This window comes from Pavona decussata, unplaced genomic scaffold (assembly GCF_977016875.1).
Source record: "Pavona decussata unplaced genomic scaffold, jaPavDecu1.1 SCAFFOLD_48, whole genome shotgun sequence".
Lineage (NCBI taxonomy): Eukaryota > Metazoa > Cnidaria > Anthozoa > Scleractinia > Agariciidae > Pavona > Pavona decussata.
In genome coordinates, this window is record NW_028145470.1 from 3209576 (window position 1) to 3223103 (window position 13528).

General features: G+C 41.4%; 2 protein-coding genes across 3 annotated transcripts in view; both read left to right on the forward strand.

Annotated features, from left to right (window-relative positions):
• LOC146481802 (uncharacterized) overlaps positions 1–13528 on the forward strand; it is a 45672-nt gene that overhangs the window by 24423 nt on the left and 7721 nt on the right. For both annotated transcript variants that reach the window (XM_085107850.1, XM_085107851.1), the window contains exons 9-17: positions 4644–4747; positions 5351–5505; positions 6592–6698; positions 8305–8388; positions 9403–9507; positions 10896–11022; positions 11767–11816; positions 12278–12326; positions 13118–13180. In XM_085107850.1, coding sequence (XP_084963976.1) covers positions 4644–4747; positions 5351–5505; positions 6592–6698; positions 8305–8388; positions 9403–9507; positions 10896–11022; positions 11767–11816; positions 12278–12326; positions 13118–13180 — 844 coding nt within the window. The remainder of the gene's footprint in view (positions 1–4643; positions 4748–5350; positions 5506–6591; positions 6699–8304; positions 8389–9402; positions 9508–10895; positions 11023–11766; positions 11817–12277; positions 12327–13117; positions 13181–13528) is intronic.
• LOC146481805 (adenosine receptor A3-like) lies at positions 937–2744 on the forward strand. The gene has a single exon (XM_085107614.1). The coding sequence runs from the start codon at positions 1139–1141 to the stop codon at positions 2243–2245; it is 1107 nt and encodes a 368-aa protein (XP_084963740.1). The 5' UTR covers positions 937–1138; the 3' UTR covers positions 2246–2744.

The window sequence follows — 13528 nt, forward strand, 5'->3', positions numbered from 1 at the left end:
TTTTGTATAGTTCATTTCTCACTGACGCATTTGTTCACCATACTTGGCCGGAGCAGATTACGAGCCTCGGAGAAAGGTTATCGGCTGATAACCCTGCATGCATGCTGCGCTGCCAAATGCCGGAAATCCGACAATCCTAATCCAAATTTTTAATGACTGAAAAGCTGGACTTCCCTTAGCACATCAGAAAAACAAGCCATAAATTATTGTTTTCACTTCCCTTGGAATGACTTCCCTTTAAGCACGGGATACTTATTAAGGACTTCCCATTGGTCACACAAACACACCTTAGCTTGAAATCACACTGAGAGCATTTCCCCTTAAAAGGACCGAAGTAAATTGGAAGGTAAATTGAAAGTAACGTGCAAATTACCACACGAGCTGAATGATGATCGAATTTCCGTCACGCTTTTTCAACAAGATTAAGCTAAATTCTGAGTTCTCCTTAGGTATGACTCAGTATAAGGCCGCGGGTCACGGTATTTAAAATTGCAATTTTCCTATTGTCATTGCGGATTTTGCTGTCTTTACGTTTCATGCAGTCGGAATATTAAACTTGTCTAGCTTCTTTTGAGTTTAGTAAACTTCGTATTCTATCACCATAGATCTAAGTCACTTTAAAGACTTTAAAGGGGAAGTATTACGCGAATTTGATGTCATTTCAAAACCCAAAAATGTTTGTCTGTCAACAGAAACAAAAAAATATAAATATATATATAATTGTCTGGTTTTGTTATAAATTATCACCCCAGTGCAATAAAACTGTCGATTAGTGCCTCTGGCCAGAGACAGAGTAGGTCGGAATGGATTCAGTGAAAGTTGGAAAATGTTAGGCTAACGTTTTTCAAGTTCTCGCATCTTTTGTTTCCAAAATTGCTAGCACAGATCACGAGTTGTTCCTTTCAAGAATGGAGTTGATTTCTTTCCTCTCTAGAATCTACAGGCGGAAATCCTGAATTCAACATCCTCAAGGCGGGAACGCCGTTTCTACGCCTTATTGACGCAATCACTTTACCGCCCTATTAAGCGGTCTTAGTGAATTCACAACTGAAATAAATAGAGCAACCACTTGATAGTTAGTTCCATTCTGGTAGTCAAAGTATTGAAACGTTTCAACGTTTAGTTAACTATCTAAAAAATGACGACCACATCAGCTAAAACTGGATCGAAAAACGCAACTTCTTATCTTACTTTCAAAGCAGAAGGAATCGCATTGTGCAGCGCTTTAGCGTTTGAAGGTGTCTTGATTGTCGGAGGAAACGTGCTCACAATTGTTCTCTATGCCATGAGCAAGAAACTTCGCAAGAAGAGTTTATTTCTGGTTATAAATATGGCGGTTGCCGATCTCATGCTGGGAGCTGTACTTCTACCAGCCCTTTTCTACATCATTGGGGTCGACTATCAACTATGGACACCAAGTGGGCAAACGCATTCTTACACATTCATTTTCGTTTTCACGGCGGACACTGTTTTCCTACAGGGCTCTTTGCTCTCTGCAACTGCAATATCAGTTGAGAGATTTTACGCTGTGTATTGGCCGCTGGAGCACCGAACTCTTTCGAAACGATCGTACCGCAATGTGATTTTTATGGTATGGACATTCAGCATAACTGTTTCCGCAATTTTCATCGTAAGCTTTTTCACTTCAACTGCACATGCAGACGATGCTTTGATACTAGCATACATTTGTTTTCATTTGATTCTGCTATACTTTTCTATTCTACTATTCATCGTATGCGGATGTAACATCGGTATATGGAGAAAATTTCAACAAAGGCGTTTTGCTTCCCAGCACCAAAACAGGGCCTCACAAAACCAACGCTTGACAAAAACTTTGCTGTTTGTATCTGTTATTGCTCTGCTTTCGTGGGTTCCATTCATTAGTGTACTCATTTTAAATTTTTCCTACGCTTTCAGTACGTTTAAAACCGCACTGCGCATCGCGGTTATTTTAAACTTTTCCAATTGCTTCGTCAATCCAATCGTGTATGCACTGAGGATTCCAGAGTTTCGACAAGCGCTGGGTTTACGCTGTTTTAGAAGGAAGACAGTGATGAACTTAAAAGGCAATGAAAGAAGAGACAACAGGGCTACCGCTTTGACGCAGGAGACACACCTATGCAAATACACCAATCAAATTCAGCCTGAAACAATACACACCACTGTGAGGCTCCAGGGAATAAACCTTATAAACTCTACAATTTATTCCCCGGAGCCTCAAAGTGATGCTATTGTTTCAGGCTGAATTTTAATATTTCGAAATTGGGCTATTGCCAACCGACGCCAGCTATCGACAAGGAGATGTCTCGATGCAATGAAATTGAGAGGCCTTTGATAACGTTTCATACACTCGTTGGCAATGCATGTGTTGAAGACAAACATTACACAGATAAGAAATGTGAACTTTCAAATAGAAGAAAGATCCTCGCGGTTAGTACGCAACTTAAGCAGTTGCGAAAAGAAAGCCTGAAAAAAAATCAGGCTTGAACGGGATTCGAACCCATGACCTCTGCGATGCCGGTGCAGTCCTCTACCAACTGAGCTATCAAGCCAACTGGGAGCTGGTCATATTGTGAGTTCGTAATATACCGGTCAGAGATGAATAAATAAACGTAAATATATGAAACATATAACATGTGTACTTTGTAATGTATTGTTTCTCTTACAAAGTGAACTTTTAGCAAAATGACATGTGAAAACTGTTTACTATGGAATCTATTAAAAGTCAATTAAGATTATGTGGACTATCAGGTGTAATCTGCCTCCATTTTAACAGTTCAGTTTAGTATTATTAACATGTAGTCAAAATAACAGACAATAAAGATTACACAGTAGCTTCTTAAATTCGCAACATCAAATATTGCTATAGAATTATCATACCGTCAATGTGGTTGAGGTCTGCAGAGATGCACCCCATCGCTTGAGTAAATAATTATGATTCAAAGGAATTTCCAGTAGTTCTGTAAAGTAATTTAAAAAAAAAAAAAACGAGCAGACACGTGCTGCGAGTTTTTTTGAACGGCTTCAAAAACAAATTGGAAAAGCGTGTGTCAATAGAGTTCACAACAATTATGCTTTTGTGAACGTTGGAAATTAGCATACGAGAAAAAAACCGCATACTAATGAGGAGTGTTTTATCAGCTGATAAAACACCGCATACTAATAAGGAGGATGTTTATCAATATCAAGTCACTGCACGTGATGTATTATCGACCATTTGATAGGTCAATGGGCTTATGAATTATTAATGAGTTTCTTGAAGTAAAGAGGAAGAACAGAGCGACAATTGAGTACAACTTCCGTAAGATCAATAAGAGCACAAGACATGACAATCAATGATTTAGCACACTCAAATGTAACTTTGCCTAAAAGCACATCCGAATTTTTTTACACCCAGTTGTTAAGGAGGCCCTACAAAGTAGGCACAAAGGTACATTTCAAAGAAAATGAAGTAATATGCAATAACGTTATAACAGTTTTGTTTTTTTTCGTTAATGGTGACCTTTGCCACGTTGTGAACAAAAGCAGTTAAATACACCAACTGATTTTAAAGTTGGGTGGCGCTGTGCTACTATAACAGCTCTGCAGGCTGGATTCTAAAGTGCTGGCAAGTGGCTGAAGGCGTGCCGGTTAATACCCCGATTACTCTGGGGAAGGAGTGCACTTAGACATTCAGGACATTCTCCTGTCATAGTAACAAGCACAATTGTTCGCTGTAGGCAGCATAATTTGACACAAATTTCTGAAAGGCTGATCGGACAGCGAGATGATAGAGACCAAACCGAGAATCAACAGAATGCGGCAACCGTGGACAGCTGTTTCGAGCTGGTTGGCTCTCGTCAGCACGGTGTAGCACAGCAAAAAGTAGAACAACCAACGCGAGTCGAGTGGTCTACCAAATGCACGTGGTACTGATTTCGGATGGGCCCAAATTCAGACATCCGTCCACGTCATAGCGCGTGACTACGAACAATGAACAAAAGAACTGAAATTTTGAACACGTGATTGGACTACTCACTGTCTACTGCCGGTCGTATTTGGAAATAACTTAGATAAGATTTCCGTATAGCAATGTAATAAGTAGTATAATTATCAATTACTCCACTTGCGCTTGTTGGCTATAATCATCTCATAGTGGAATATTTTTTCAATTTCATTTTGCAAGCTCGTCCAGAAGTCGATTTAATGGCAGCTATTTTTCTGAAATCCTATGGCCGCTCAGTCAATCAAAACGCTGGAATCCCATATTTTAATGATCGTGTTTCAAATAATGGTCATTGTAAGATAATCACATTGACGATACGCACGAAAATGGTTACCATAAAATCATCGTTACTAGCGGTGTTGAGATCAAAACTCAATAAGAGCCCTTGTCCCTAGTAAGCGACTTGTCTGCAAAACACGAATCTCCGCACCCCCCCCCCCCCGCCCCTCATCCCATTGGGTTTTGAAGGTGAAACAAGCACCCCACGCAGTAACTCGAATTTTAACGTGACACACTTTTAAAAGCAAGATTTGCCAAACCCTAACGAGGACTCCGTATTTTTTTTAAGTTCCCATTATCGAGCCAAACTGAACACAATCTGCTTGCAGTATCACCGAGCTCCACCTCAACCATCTTTTTCTTAATTCTCCCTTTCCAGCTTGTAATCAAACTCAAAGGAAGACGCAAACTCGGCACCAAGTACACTATAGCTCAACACGTCCTGCAGCTTTCTACACTGTGTTTGGAGAGCAACCCTCAACAGTAAGTCACCATAGTTATTTTTATCATCTCCTTTCACTTGAATTGGTTTAGTGTACTTTCTGTCTTTGCACACTGCACTCTAAGATTGGCTGATAAAATTGTTCTGCTCTAGCCTATAAGAGAAAATTTGCTGTTTTACCAATCAGAAGCAAAACTAGCAGCGCCTTCACTTACGCCGTTTGGTATCACTTTTGTGTTTCCCGCGCTTGACACCGGTGGCATGTTTTCCCGCGCTTGGTATCACTACATGTTTTTCCGCGCTTGGTATCACTACATGTTTTCCCGCGCTTGCCACCGGCCGTGACAAGTTTTCCCGCGCTTGACACCAGTGGCATGCTCTCCTGCGCTTAGTATCACATATGTTTCCATGTTTTCCCGCGCTTAGCATCAGTTGGATATTTTCCTGTGCTAGACACTGGTTACATGTTTTGCCGCGCCTGGCAGTGGTTGCGACTCAAATTCCGATTGGCTAAGTTCTTTACTCTTGCTAGCTCTGCTTTTCCAGACGTGATTTTTGTCGTTTGCTCATCAACACAGTAAAATAAACATCTCAAGTCGCAGTCGATAGATTTTGTTTAGTTTTTAATATTTTTTTTCATCCAGAGAACAAGTCTTGGAAAAGTCATTCCGACCAGCCACTCTTAGAGTGCACATGGAATACACACCCTTGCCAGTGATGGACGTGAACCACTCAATCACGCCAGAGGATTTTAGCAGGAATTATGCCTGCAGACTACGAAATCTACACCCGAATGAAGGTGATTGTCGAGTAAAAACTTCAGTGCTTTCCTGGCGTCGAAAGCTCAATTAGAAAACCCGGACCAGTAACATGTCTGGCTGCACTAGTTACTGAACATTTCTAGGTGAATTCTAATAAAACATGAGCATAATACATATATGAGACAACGAACAAAAGAAGACAAACGTCAAACCTTCAGACCTCTTTTTGAACTTCACTGATTCGACATTTCACCTAGTTCGGGTGAATTACTTGGTTCTTCTCGAAAACTGCTTAGTTTTGTTCTCTAACCCTTTAAGCCCTAACAATGATCAGCATCAAATTTCTCCTTGTAATATCACTGCTTGTTTAACCTCTGAGGTCATGAGAATTAAGGATATGATACCCAAGGTGAATTTTCTTGATAATTTAAAAACTTCTCCCCAGTTTTTTTATAACAAAAGTATGAGGACAAGATAGGAGAATTTGCTCTTTGATATTAGGGTTAAAGGGTTAAAAAATCAATTGAACAAATCTATCACTGTCTGTTTACTTATGTTGCGGTTTGAGCCCTCGTTCGACGGATAGCTCAAAAAAATTGACGTAATAAAGTTAAATTACTTTTGTTTGCGGCTTTTCATTCTCACTCTAAGTTTCTTCTCGAAAAGTGCCGCTTTATCTCGAAAACTCTTTGAGAACTTTTTTAAGCAATTCTTGGGTTTTTCCTTCCAAACTTTTCATATATTTCTCAGAACATCTGTAGACATTGTAGGTTACGTCTATGAAACTTGTTATTGTTCAACATTTAATAATATTTAATATCTTTAATAATAACTCTTTAATATAACACAGACTATAGATTACAATGAGATTCGAAGCCAGGGGCTTATATGGCACAGGTGGTAAAGCAAAGAAAACAAGTCTATGTTACAAGATGTGCTGCTACGTTACAATTCCAAAGATAAATACAGTTACAGATACTAGCATACACAGCAAAAGCCAGCTTAGTTAAAGCCCTAAATAAAAGCAATTCCAAAGATAGAAACAATTAGCAATATACTATATAACAAATTAAAGCCAATCAACTTTAAACGTACTAACAAATTTGTTTCTTTACTGGCCTCAGTTTCAGGTGTTTTACTCGTGTGTGCTCACAGTGGCCACAACTTGGTGCCAATGGATAAGAACGGACTCAGTGACCCTTACTGTGTTATTTATGAAAACAGCAGACAGGTAGTTTAAACTGTAACATTTGCCAAACCTCCCTTACCGACAATAAAGGCATTCAACACCACAAGCACTAACAAGAACATCATCATCATCATCATCATTATCATCATCATCATCATCATCATCATCATCATCATCATCATCATCATCATCATCATCATCATCATCATCATCATCATCATCATTATCACAATCAATTAAAGCAAGTGACACACTCGGACACTAACCCACGGCCTGGCCAGTACCTTACGCATGCGTACAGTCATATCACCCGGGCAGTGGCAGCCATGGACAGCTATTTCGGCCTTGTTAGGCCTGATCAGCATGGCATAGCTGTCGGGCACCGAACGACCAAAAGGCCGTGTATCATCATCGTCATCATTATTACTATCATCATCATCATCATCGTCATCATCATCATCATCATTATCATCATCATTATCATCATCGTCATCATCACATAATCATCATAATTATCATCATCATCATCGTCATCATCATCATCATTCTCACCCTCGTTATAAGTTTATTACACAGACGTTTGCTATAATCTTGGACAAAACTGTTAAGAAACGTTTTGCCGATCGACAAATTCCACTGCTACAGTGATACATCAACAAACTCAGCCCCCCCCCCCCCCCTGCCCTCCCCCCTCATCAATGTTGGTCTGCCGCTGGAAAAAAGGCTGGGTAATCATCTGGCCTTCAAAGCAACATTGAGTGAGGTGGAGGGGGAGTTAAGGTTTGCTACACTCCAAACAGTGTTTTCCCTTTAGGGAGATTGCAAGGTATGCGCAAAATTCGCATTTTTCCCAACCAGTTTCGTCCACAACTGTGGGTTCGCCAACTTCTAGGTATCCATAATAAACTTTCACTACACTCTTATACGAAAGCAGACTGACGCTAGCCCCGGATTAAAAGTTGAGTGGGTTCCTGTTTCTTTGGTTGAAAGCGTCTTCATTACCAAGTTTGAGATCATGGTAGAAGAAATGAAAGTAACAAGAAAGGACAAAAGAGAACTTCCCTGCAATCCAAAGGAGTTCAGCTTATAGCGCCCTTGTTGTTTTACCTATCCTCGGAAAACCACCTTTAAACCGAATGAACCGATACAGCGAAATTATTCGGAACGCAAAGAACGACTGCAGAGAACTCAAACTTATCTTTAGCTGTTCTATGAAATCGGGCTCTGGCCTCGGAGTAACGAGAAATAGTATGATGCCTTTGTCTTAACTAAATACAAGCCTGAAAACGTAACATGAAAACAATGACAAAATCTGACACGCAGAACCACCAGAGCTTCAAAAACAATACGCTTTGGAAAGTAAACATTGTCCAATCGTAGCAGTATGCATGACGTATGCCACATAATAACTTGTTAGATACCATCGCTGCTCACCACGTGTCTCCCAGTAGCTCAAAGATGAGAACTCAACAGGTAACGTACAGAAAGTCATGGGTTTGATGCCTGAAAAGGGATTTATGCACGTGTCAAACACACTGAATCCACATTATGTCACGCGACTCACACCCCCTCAATAAATTAACCTCTCACTGAATTCAGTAACTTAATGCACTCGCGGCTGAGAGTGCGCCTTGTTTGTTCTTTGCAGGCTAAACGTGGAGAGTCTGTGAAAGCAACTCTAAGCCCTGTTTGGGACACTATGGTAGAAATACCTGTAGCTGATTATACTCAGGTGCGTTGTTGCTTGAACCGACACAGCGGCAAAATGAATGCGCATGCTCGTTACGCGTGAACAATCTTACTCGGCGACATGGCGGCATTTTTAAAATTCCCATTGCTTGTTCTCATTTCGCGTGGTTAAGCCCAAATCAAAACGAAAGGGTTGCCGCTTTCAGGAAAAGTTCCTTCGAACTTTCTTCATCACATATCTTATTCAAGAAAAAAATATTGTGGTAACAGATGTGAATTTGGCGATTGAAGTGGAGCATTCGTAATCGATTCACGCTTGAATCACAAATCTCCGGAGCATGCGCACTCATTTTGCCGCTGTGTCCACAACTGCGTCTGCAACTGCGGCTTCTATTTCGGAGTACTCACTCATTTTGCCGCTGTGTCGCTTGAACCAGTTCGAGCCAGTTTCGCTTGCATTAATGTGAACTTGCGTGTTTTAAGAATTGTAGATTTTACACCACAGTACTATGTGCTAAGTGGCAACAAAGCCCATACTTCCACTTTCTGAGGACTAACTATAAAGTCCTGTAATTTAAAAATGTTTACAGGGTAGAGATTGTCCCCGAGCCGTGCTCGGCTCCATGAACAACCTAAAAGGGGCAAGGACCGTCCTTTGTCAGGCCACCCCTCCCTGGGGTTTTATTAGAAGCTGGGACCAGTTACCGGCACCCATGTACTCTGAACATCGTACCTGCCTTTGAGGAGATTAAAAGGCAGCCTAAATAAAATAAATTGCTGAAAGATGCCCGTCTAATCACCATTAAAAGTCCTTCTACCACCACGCAAAATTTCGAGATAAAAACAAATGTTTCTTGCAGCTTTTATTTCCGGTTCGCGCGATTTTACGATGCATTCCCCCAATTCCGGTGTTCTGCACAGAATTTGATTGACATTTTGATTCATTTAGCTGACGTGTACACCTTAGCCATGGCGTGCACACTGCAGATTAAGGGCTAATCTCCTTATTATAACTAATTCACGTTAAGGCTTTCTTACGGCTCTATTGTTTCTCCAGACAACGTTGTCGTTTGTTGTCCTTGACAAAGACACGAATGCTATCAAGATGATGAAAGATGACAGAGGAGACTTCATGGGATCCTGCAACCTGTCCGTGACCGAGGTAAGAGGGAATATAGGGTTTACAATGCGACAAAGCCTCTCACAATGGTTGAAAATAGCCGAATGGGTAAAAGTAAAGTATAGTGAAGTAATTTATGTCAATAACACGGGGAGTTCTTGCACAATCTCCCGAGCCAGAGGGTCATGATAAAGTACTTGACAATAAAACTGTTCGAATTGGAATTCGGAAATGTTGGTTTTTTAGGACAGGGGAAAACCGGAGTAACCGGAGAAAAACCTCTCGGAGTAAGGACGAAAACCAACAACAAAATCACCCACGTATAATGCCGAGTCCGGGAACCGACCCTGGGCCACACTGGTGGGAGGCGAGTGCTCTCACCACTGCGCCATCCCTGTCCGCCTAGCTAGTAGCTTAGGTAGCTAGTCCAATGTGTAAAGGCTGGTTTCCATATGATCGCAGATCGCAGATCGCAATAAGGTCTGCAATCGTCTGCGACCATATGGAAACCAGCCTTTAGATAGAACATGGTTCTATCTTCTGCGATCGTCTGCGATCGCGATCGCAGAAGTAGTTTCCATATGATCGCAGACGATCGCAGACCTTATTGCGATCTGCGATCTGCGATCCGCGATCATATGGAAACCAGCCTTAAGATTAAACGCCAGTATTTTTGTTAGGTTAATCCCTTACAGTTTTCTGGAACCCTTTTACAAAACCTAGTGCAAGGAGACAATAAATGTGAAGTAAATATCTTACCTAAGGACAGAAGACGGAACATTGACTAAGTTTAAACGTTTAACGTGCCTACTAAGTGCCAGTTGACCTCCCAGTAGTGTCTCTTGTTGTAACCATTGGTTATTTTCTTACAGTAACCTGCTTGGCGGACGTGTGAAAGCGGAAGGAATGAGAATCGGGGGCGCGCGCGAGGCGAGGGGAGCGCGGAGGAGAGGCTTTCCTTTTTCCCTCTTCTGCACGCTACCCTCGCTTCGCGCGCGTGCCTGATTCCTCTTCTTCCCGCTTTCAAGCGCGTTCCACGCAGCTATTCCTCCAGTGGTATCTTCAACAGCGAGCCGCTGAACCCGAACGGAAATTGTCTACATCCGCAACATCAACTTTGTAGTGTTTGATCAAATCCTAATCAAGTATAAAATCCTTAATCATTGTATAATAGATAGCTTTTGGTTACACACCTAAAACCGCAATCACATGATTTACCGTAGAATATATCATCGTACAATCATAGCACTAATTAAGAGTTGAATAAAGTAGTTGTGTGAAGCTTCTAACTTCATTGCGTGCTCTATAGTAGTACAGTTCACCGAACCCTAACACTCAACAAGCTTGACAAAAAGAAATTAATTGATAAAATATTTAAAGTCTTCTCATTAAGTAAATCATTCTTTTTTCAACTCATTTCTGCAACACAGGAGTCGCCAGTACTTTTCAAGAAAAATCTCGACTTGCTGTACAAAGTCAAGGGTTCTGGTATGATGAAAGCGGGCAAGTTATGTGTGTCCGCTATTTTTAGACCCGTTCCATCAGTCGCAAAGTCCGGTAAGTGCGCATGTCTGCGTAGTGTTATACAACTCCGGCTTCTATTTTGGAGTCCGCGAGTCGTTTTGTCAGAGGTCGGACTGGTAAACGCAGGCGCAAAATCTGGACATGAAATAGACCAATTTCGATATGTTAAAATACTAGCTTGGCTACGAGGCTTTGGTGAATAAAACAAAAGAAATTAATAATTCATCTCTTAGCCTTAATGTAATTTCTGTTGTTTTACTCCCCGAAGCCTGGTAGCCAAGTGCGAATTTAATCAGTATCGAAATGGGTCTATTGTTTCTACATCCTAGGCCCCGTTTGAAATACTTGACGACGTATTCTCGCTACGCCGCGATCAATGTACAAACTCGCTGATATCTGGCATAGCATAAAACTGAGATTAGATTCGCCTAGTGTGCTCGCTCCTGCGATTCTATTCGCTCGTGCGCAAACTAATTGAACCAATCAGACGGCGTGATTTTATCACATGACTTTTCAAATAGGCGGTCACCAACCAAGTTGGGTGCGAACTCTCTACCCTCGGCTTAAAATCGACTAGTGTAGTGTGCCCGTATTAAAAGGGGGCGCAATTCGCTGGCGAGCAAATTCACCCTCAACGGCGGATAAAATCTTCCATGTGTCACTGGCTTAAAGAAAAATCTCACAATTTCTACTACGTGTTAACGCGTTAAAATGCATTATTTTTTACATGTTGAGTGTTGCCGAGTAATATTAGTCTTTTCCCCTTTGTTTCTCTAGAAATTAAAGAAAACGGCCAAGGACTTTCAGAAGGCGAACCCCCAGGACCAGTAAGTCATTCTGACCCCCCTCCCACCCTCTCCCCCTTTAGAAAAATGTGTACTTATTTCGCATATTTCAGTCATGTGACCATCTGTCGAGGGTAATTGGCCTTTGAACCTCGTTACGAAATCGAGGCTCAATTAGTTTTGTTTGCATATGAATGAAAACTAATTTTCATAATAAAAACTACGCACATAGCCTCCCTTTCATAATGAGGTTCAAAGCAAATCAGAAAAATATCAATGCTTATTCAACCCCCAATGTCATGAGAATTAAGGACATGATTACCCAAGGTGAATTTTTTTAATGTTTTAATAACTTCTCCCCAGTACTTTTATAAGAAAAGTATAGGAATGAGATGGGAGAATCTGTTGTTTGATATCAGGGGTTAAAAGTTTAATTAAGTTAACCTTGGCGTTGGAGAAGAAAGAGGCTTGACATGTTTTTGTTTTGATCGTTGAAATTTTAGAAAGATGTCAAGACTGATGCACAAACATTGGAAGCTTTACTTCGAGCAGGTATTAAATCTATTCTAATGTTGACACTTCTTTCATAGTTTGGAATTCAGGCTTAACCGACGGATAACTATTTAAAAGTAAAACCAAAGTAACGCAACAGGGCGAATCAAAATCGATGAAAATAAAGCAATGACCCAACAAGATTTCGAAGCTAAAGTACAAAAACGGAAACAAGCGCAGGAAAACAAACGACTGCTACCAAGGACTGGAACATATGAAGATAGTGCCAAGCGCGGGAAAACTAGAACTGGTCTCAGGCTCGGGAAAAGATAAAACATGTGCTAAGCTTGGGAAAGACGTAACTCGTGCAAACCAAGCACGATAAAAGAAGCAACTCCGGAAAGCGCGGGAAATCACACAACACGTGCCACGCGCGGGAAAACATGTAATTGGTGACAAGCGCGGGAAAACATGCAAACGGGTGTAAGCGCGGGAAAATATGTAACCACTCCCTCGCGCGCGGGAAAACATGCAACCGCTGCCAAGCGCGGGAAAACATACAACCGCTGCCACGCGCGGTGAAACATGCAACCGGTGCAACACAGAGGAAAACACGCTTAAGACAGGTCACAGTGGCTTTTTCTTTTCTTGTTGATTGGTTATCCGGAGCGCTTTTTGAACCAATTAGACTTAAGGAAATGAAGACTAAACCAATTGAAAAGTGAGAGCTTTGTATTTCTGTTGTTACCATTCGCGCTCTAATCAGAGGCAAAAGTAACATCACCTCCAACCGTCTTAAGTCAACTTCAGTCTTTATCATGGTATTCACTTATTTATATACTTTTTTGCAGAAAGAGGAACTATTGAGATAAATATTTACCAGGGGCGTTATCTGGTGGCGAAAGATGTCAATGGTATGTAAAGAGTGTCTTCATTCTTCCTGGGTATCCTGCGATGAACCACCACCTCATCCAGGGGAAAGGGGGTGGAAAATAGTAATTCTCCTAGTCACTTCACAATGGGCATCCTGTGATGGACAAGCATCCCATACAGGGGGGAGTAGTAATATTCCTAGTCACTTCATGCTAGGTATCCTGTGATAGACTAGCATCCCATCCAGGGGGGAGTAGTAATACTCCTAGTCACTTCATGCTGGGTATCCTGTGATGGACTAGCATCTCATCCAGGGGGAGTAGTAATACTCCTAGTCACTTCATGCTGGGTATCCTGTGATGAACCACCATCTCATCCAGGGGAAAGGG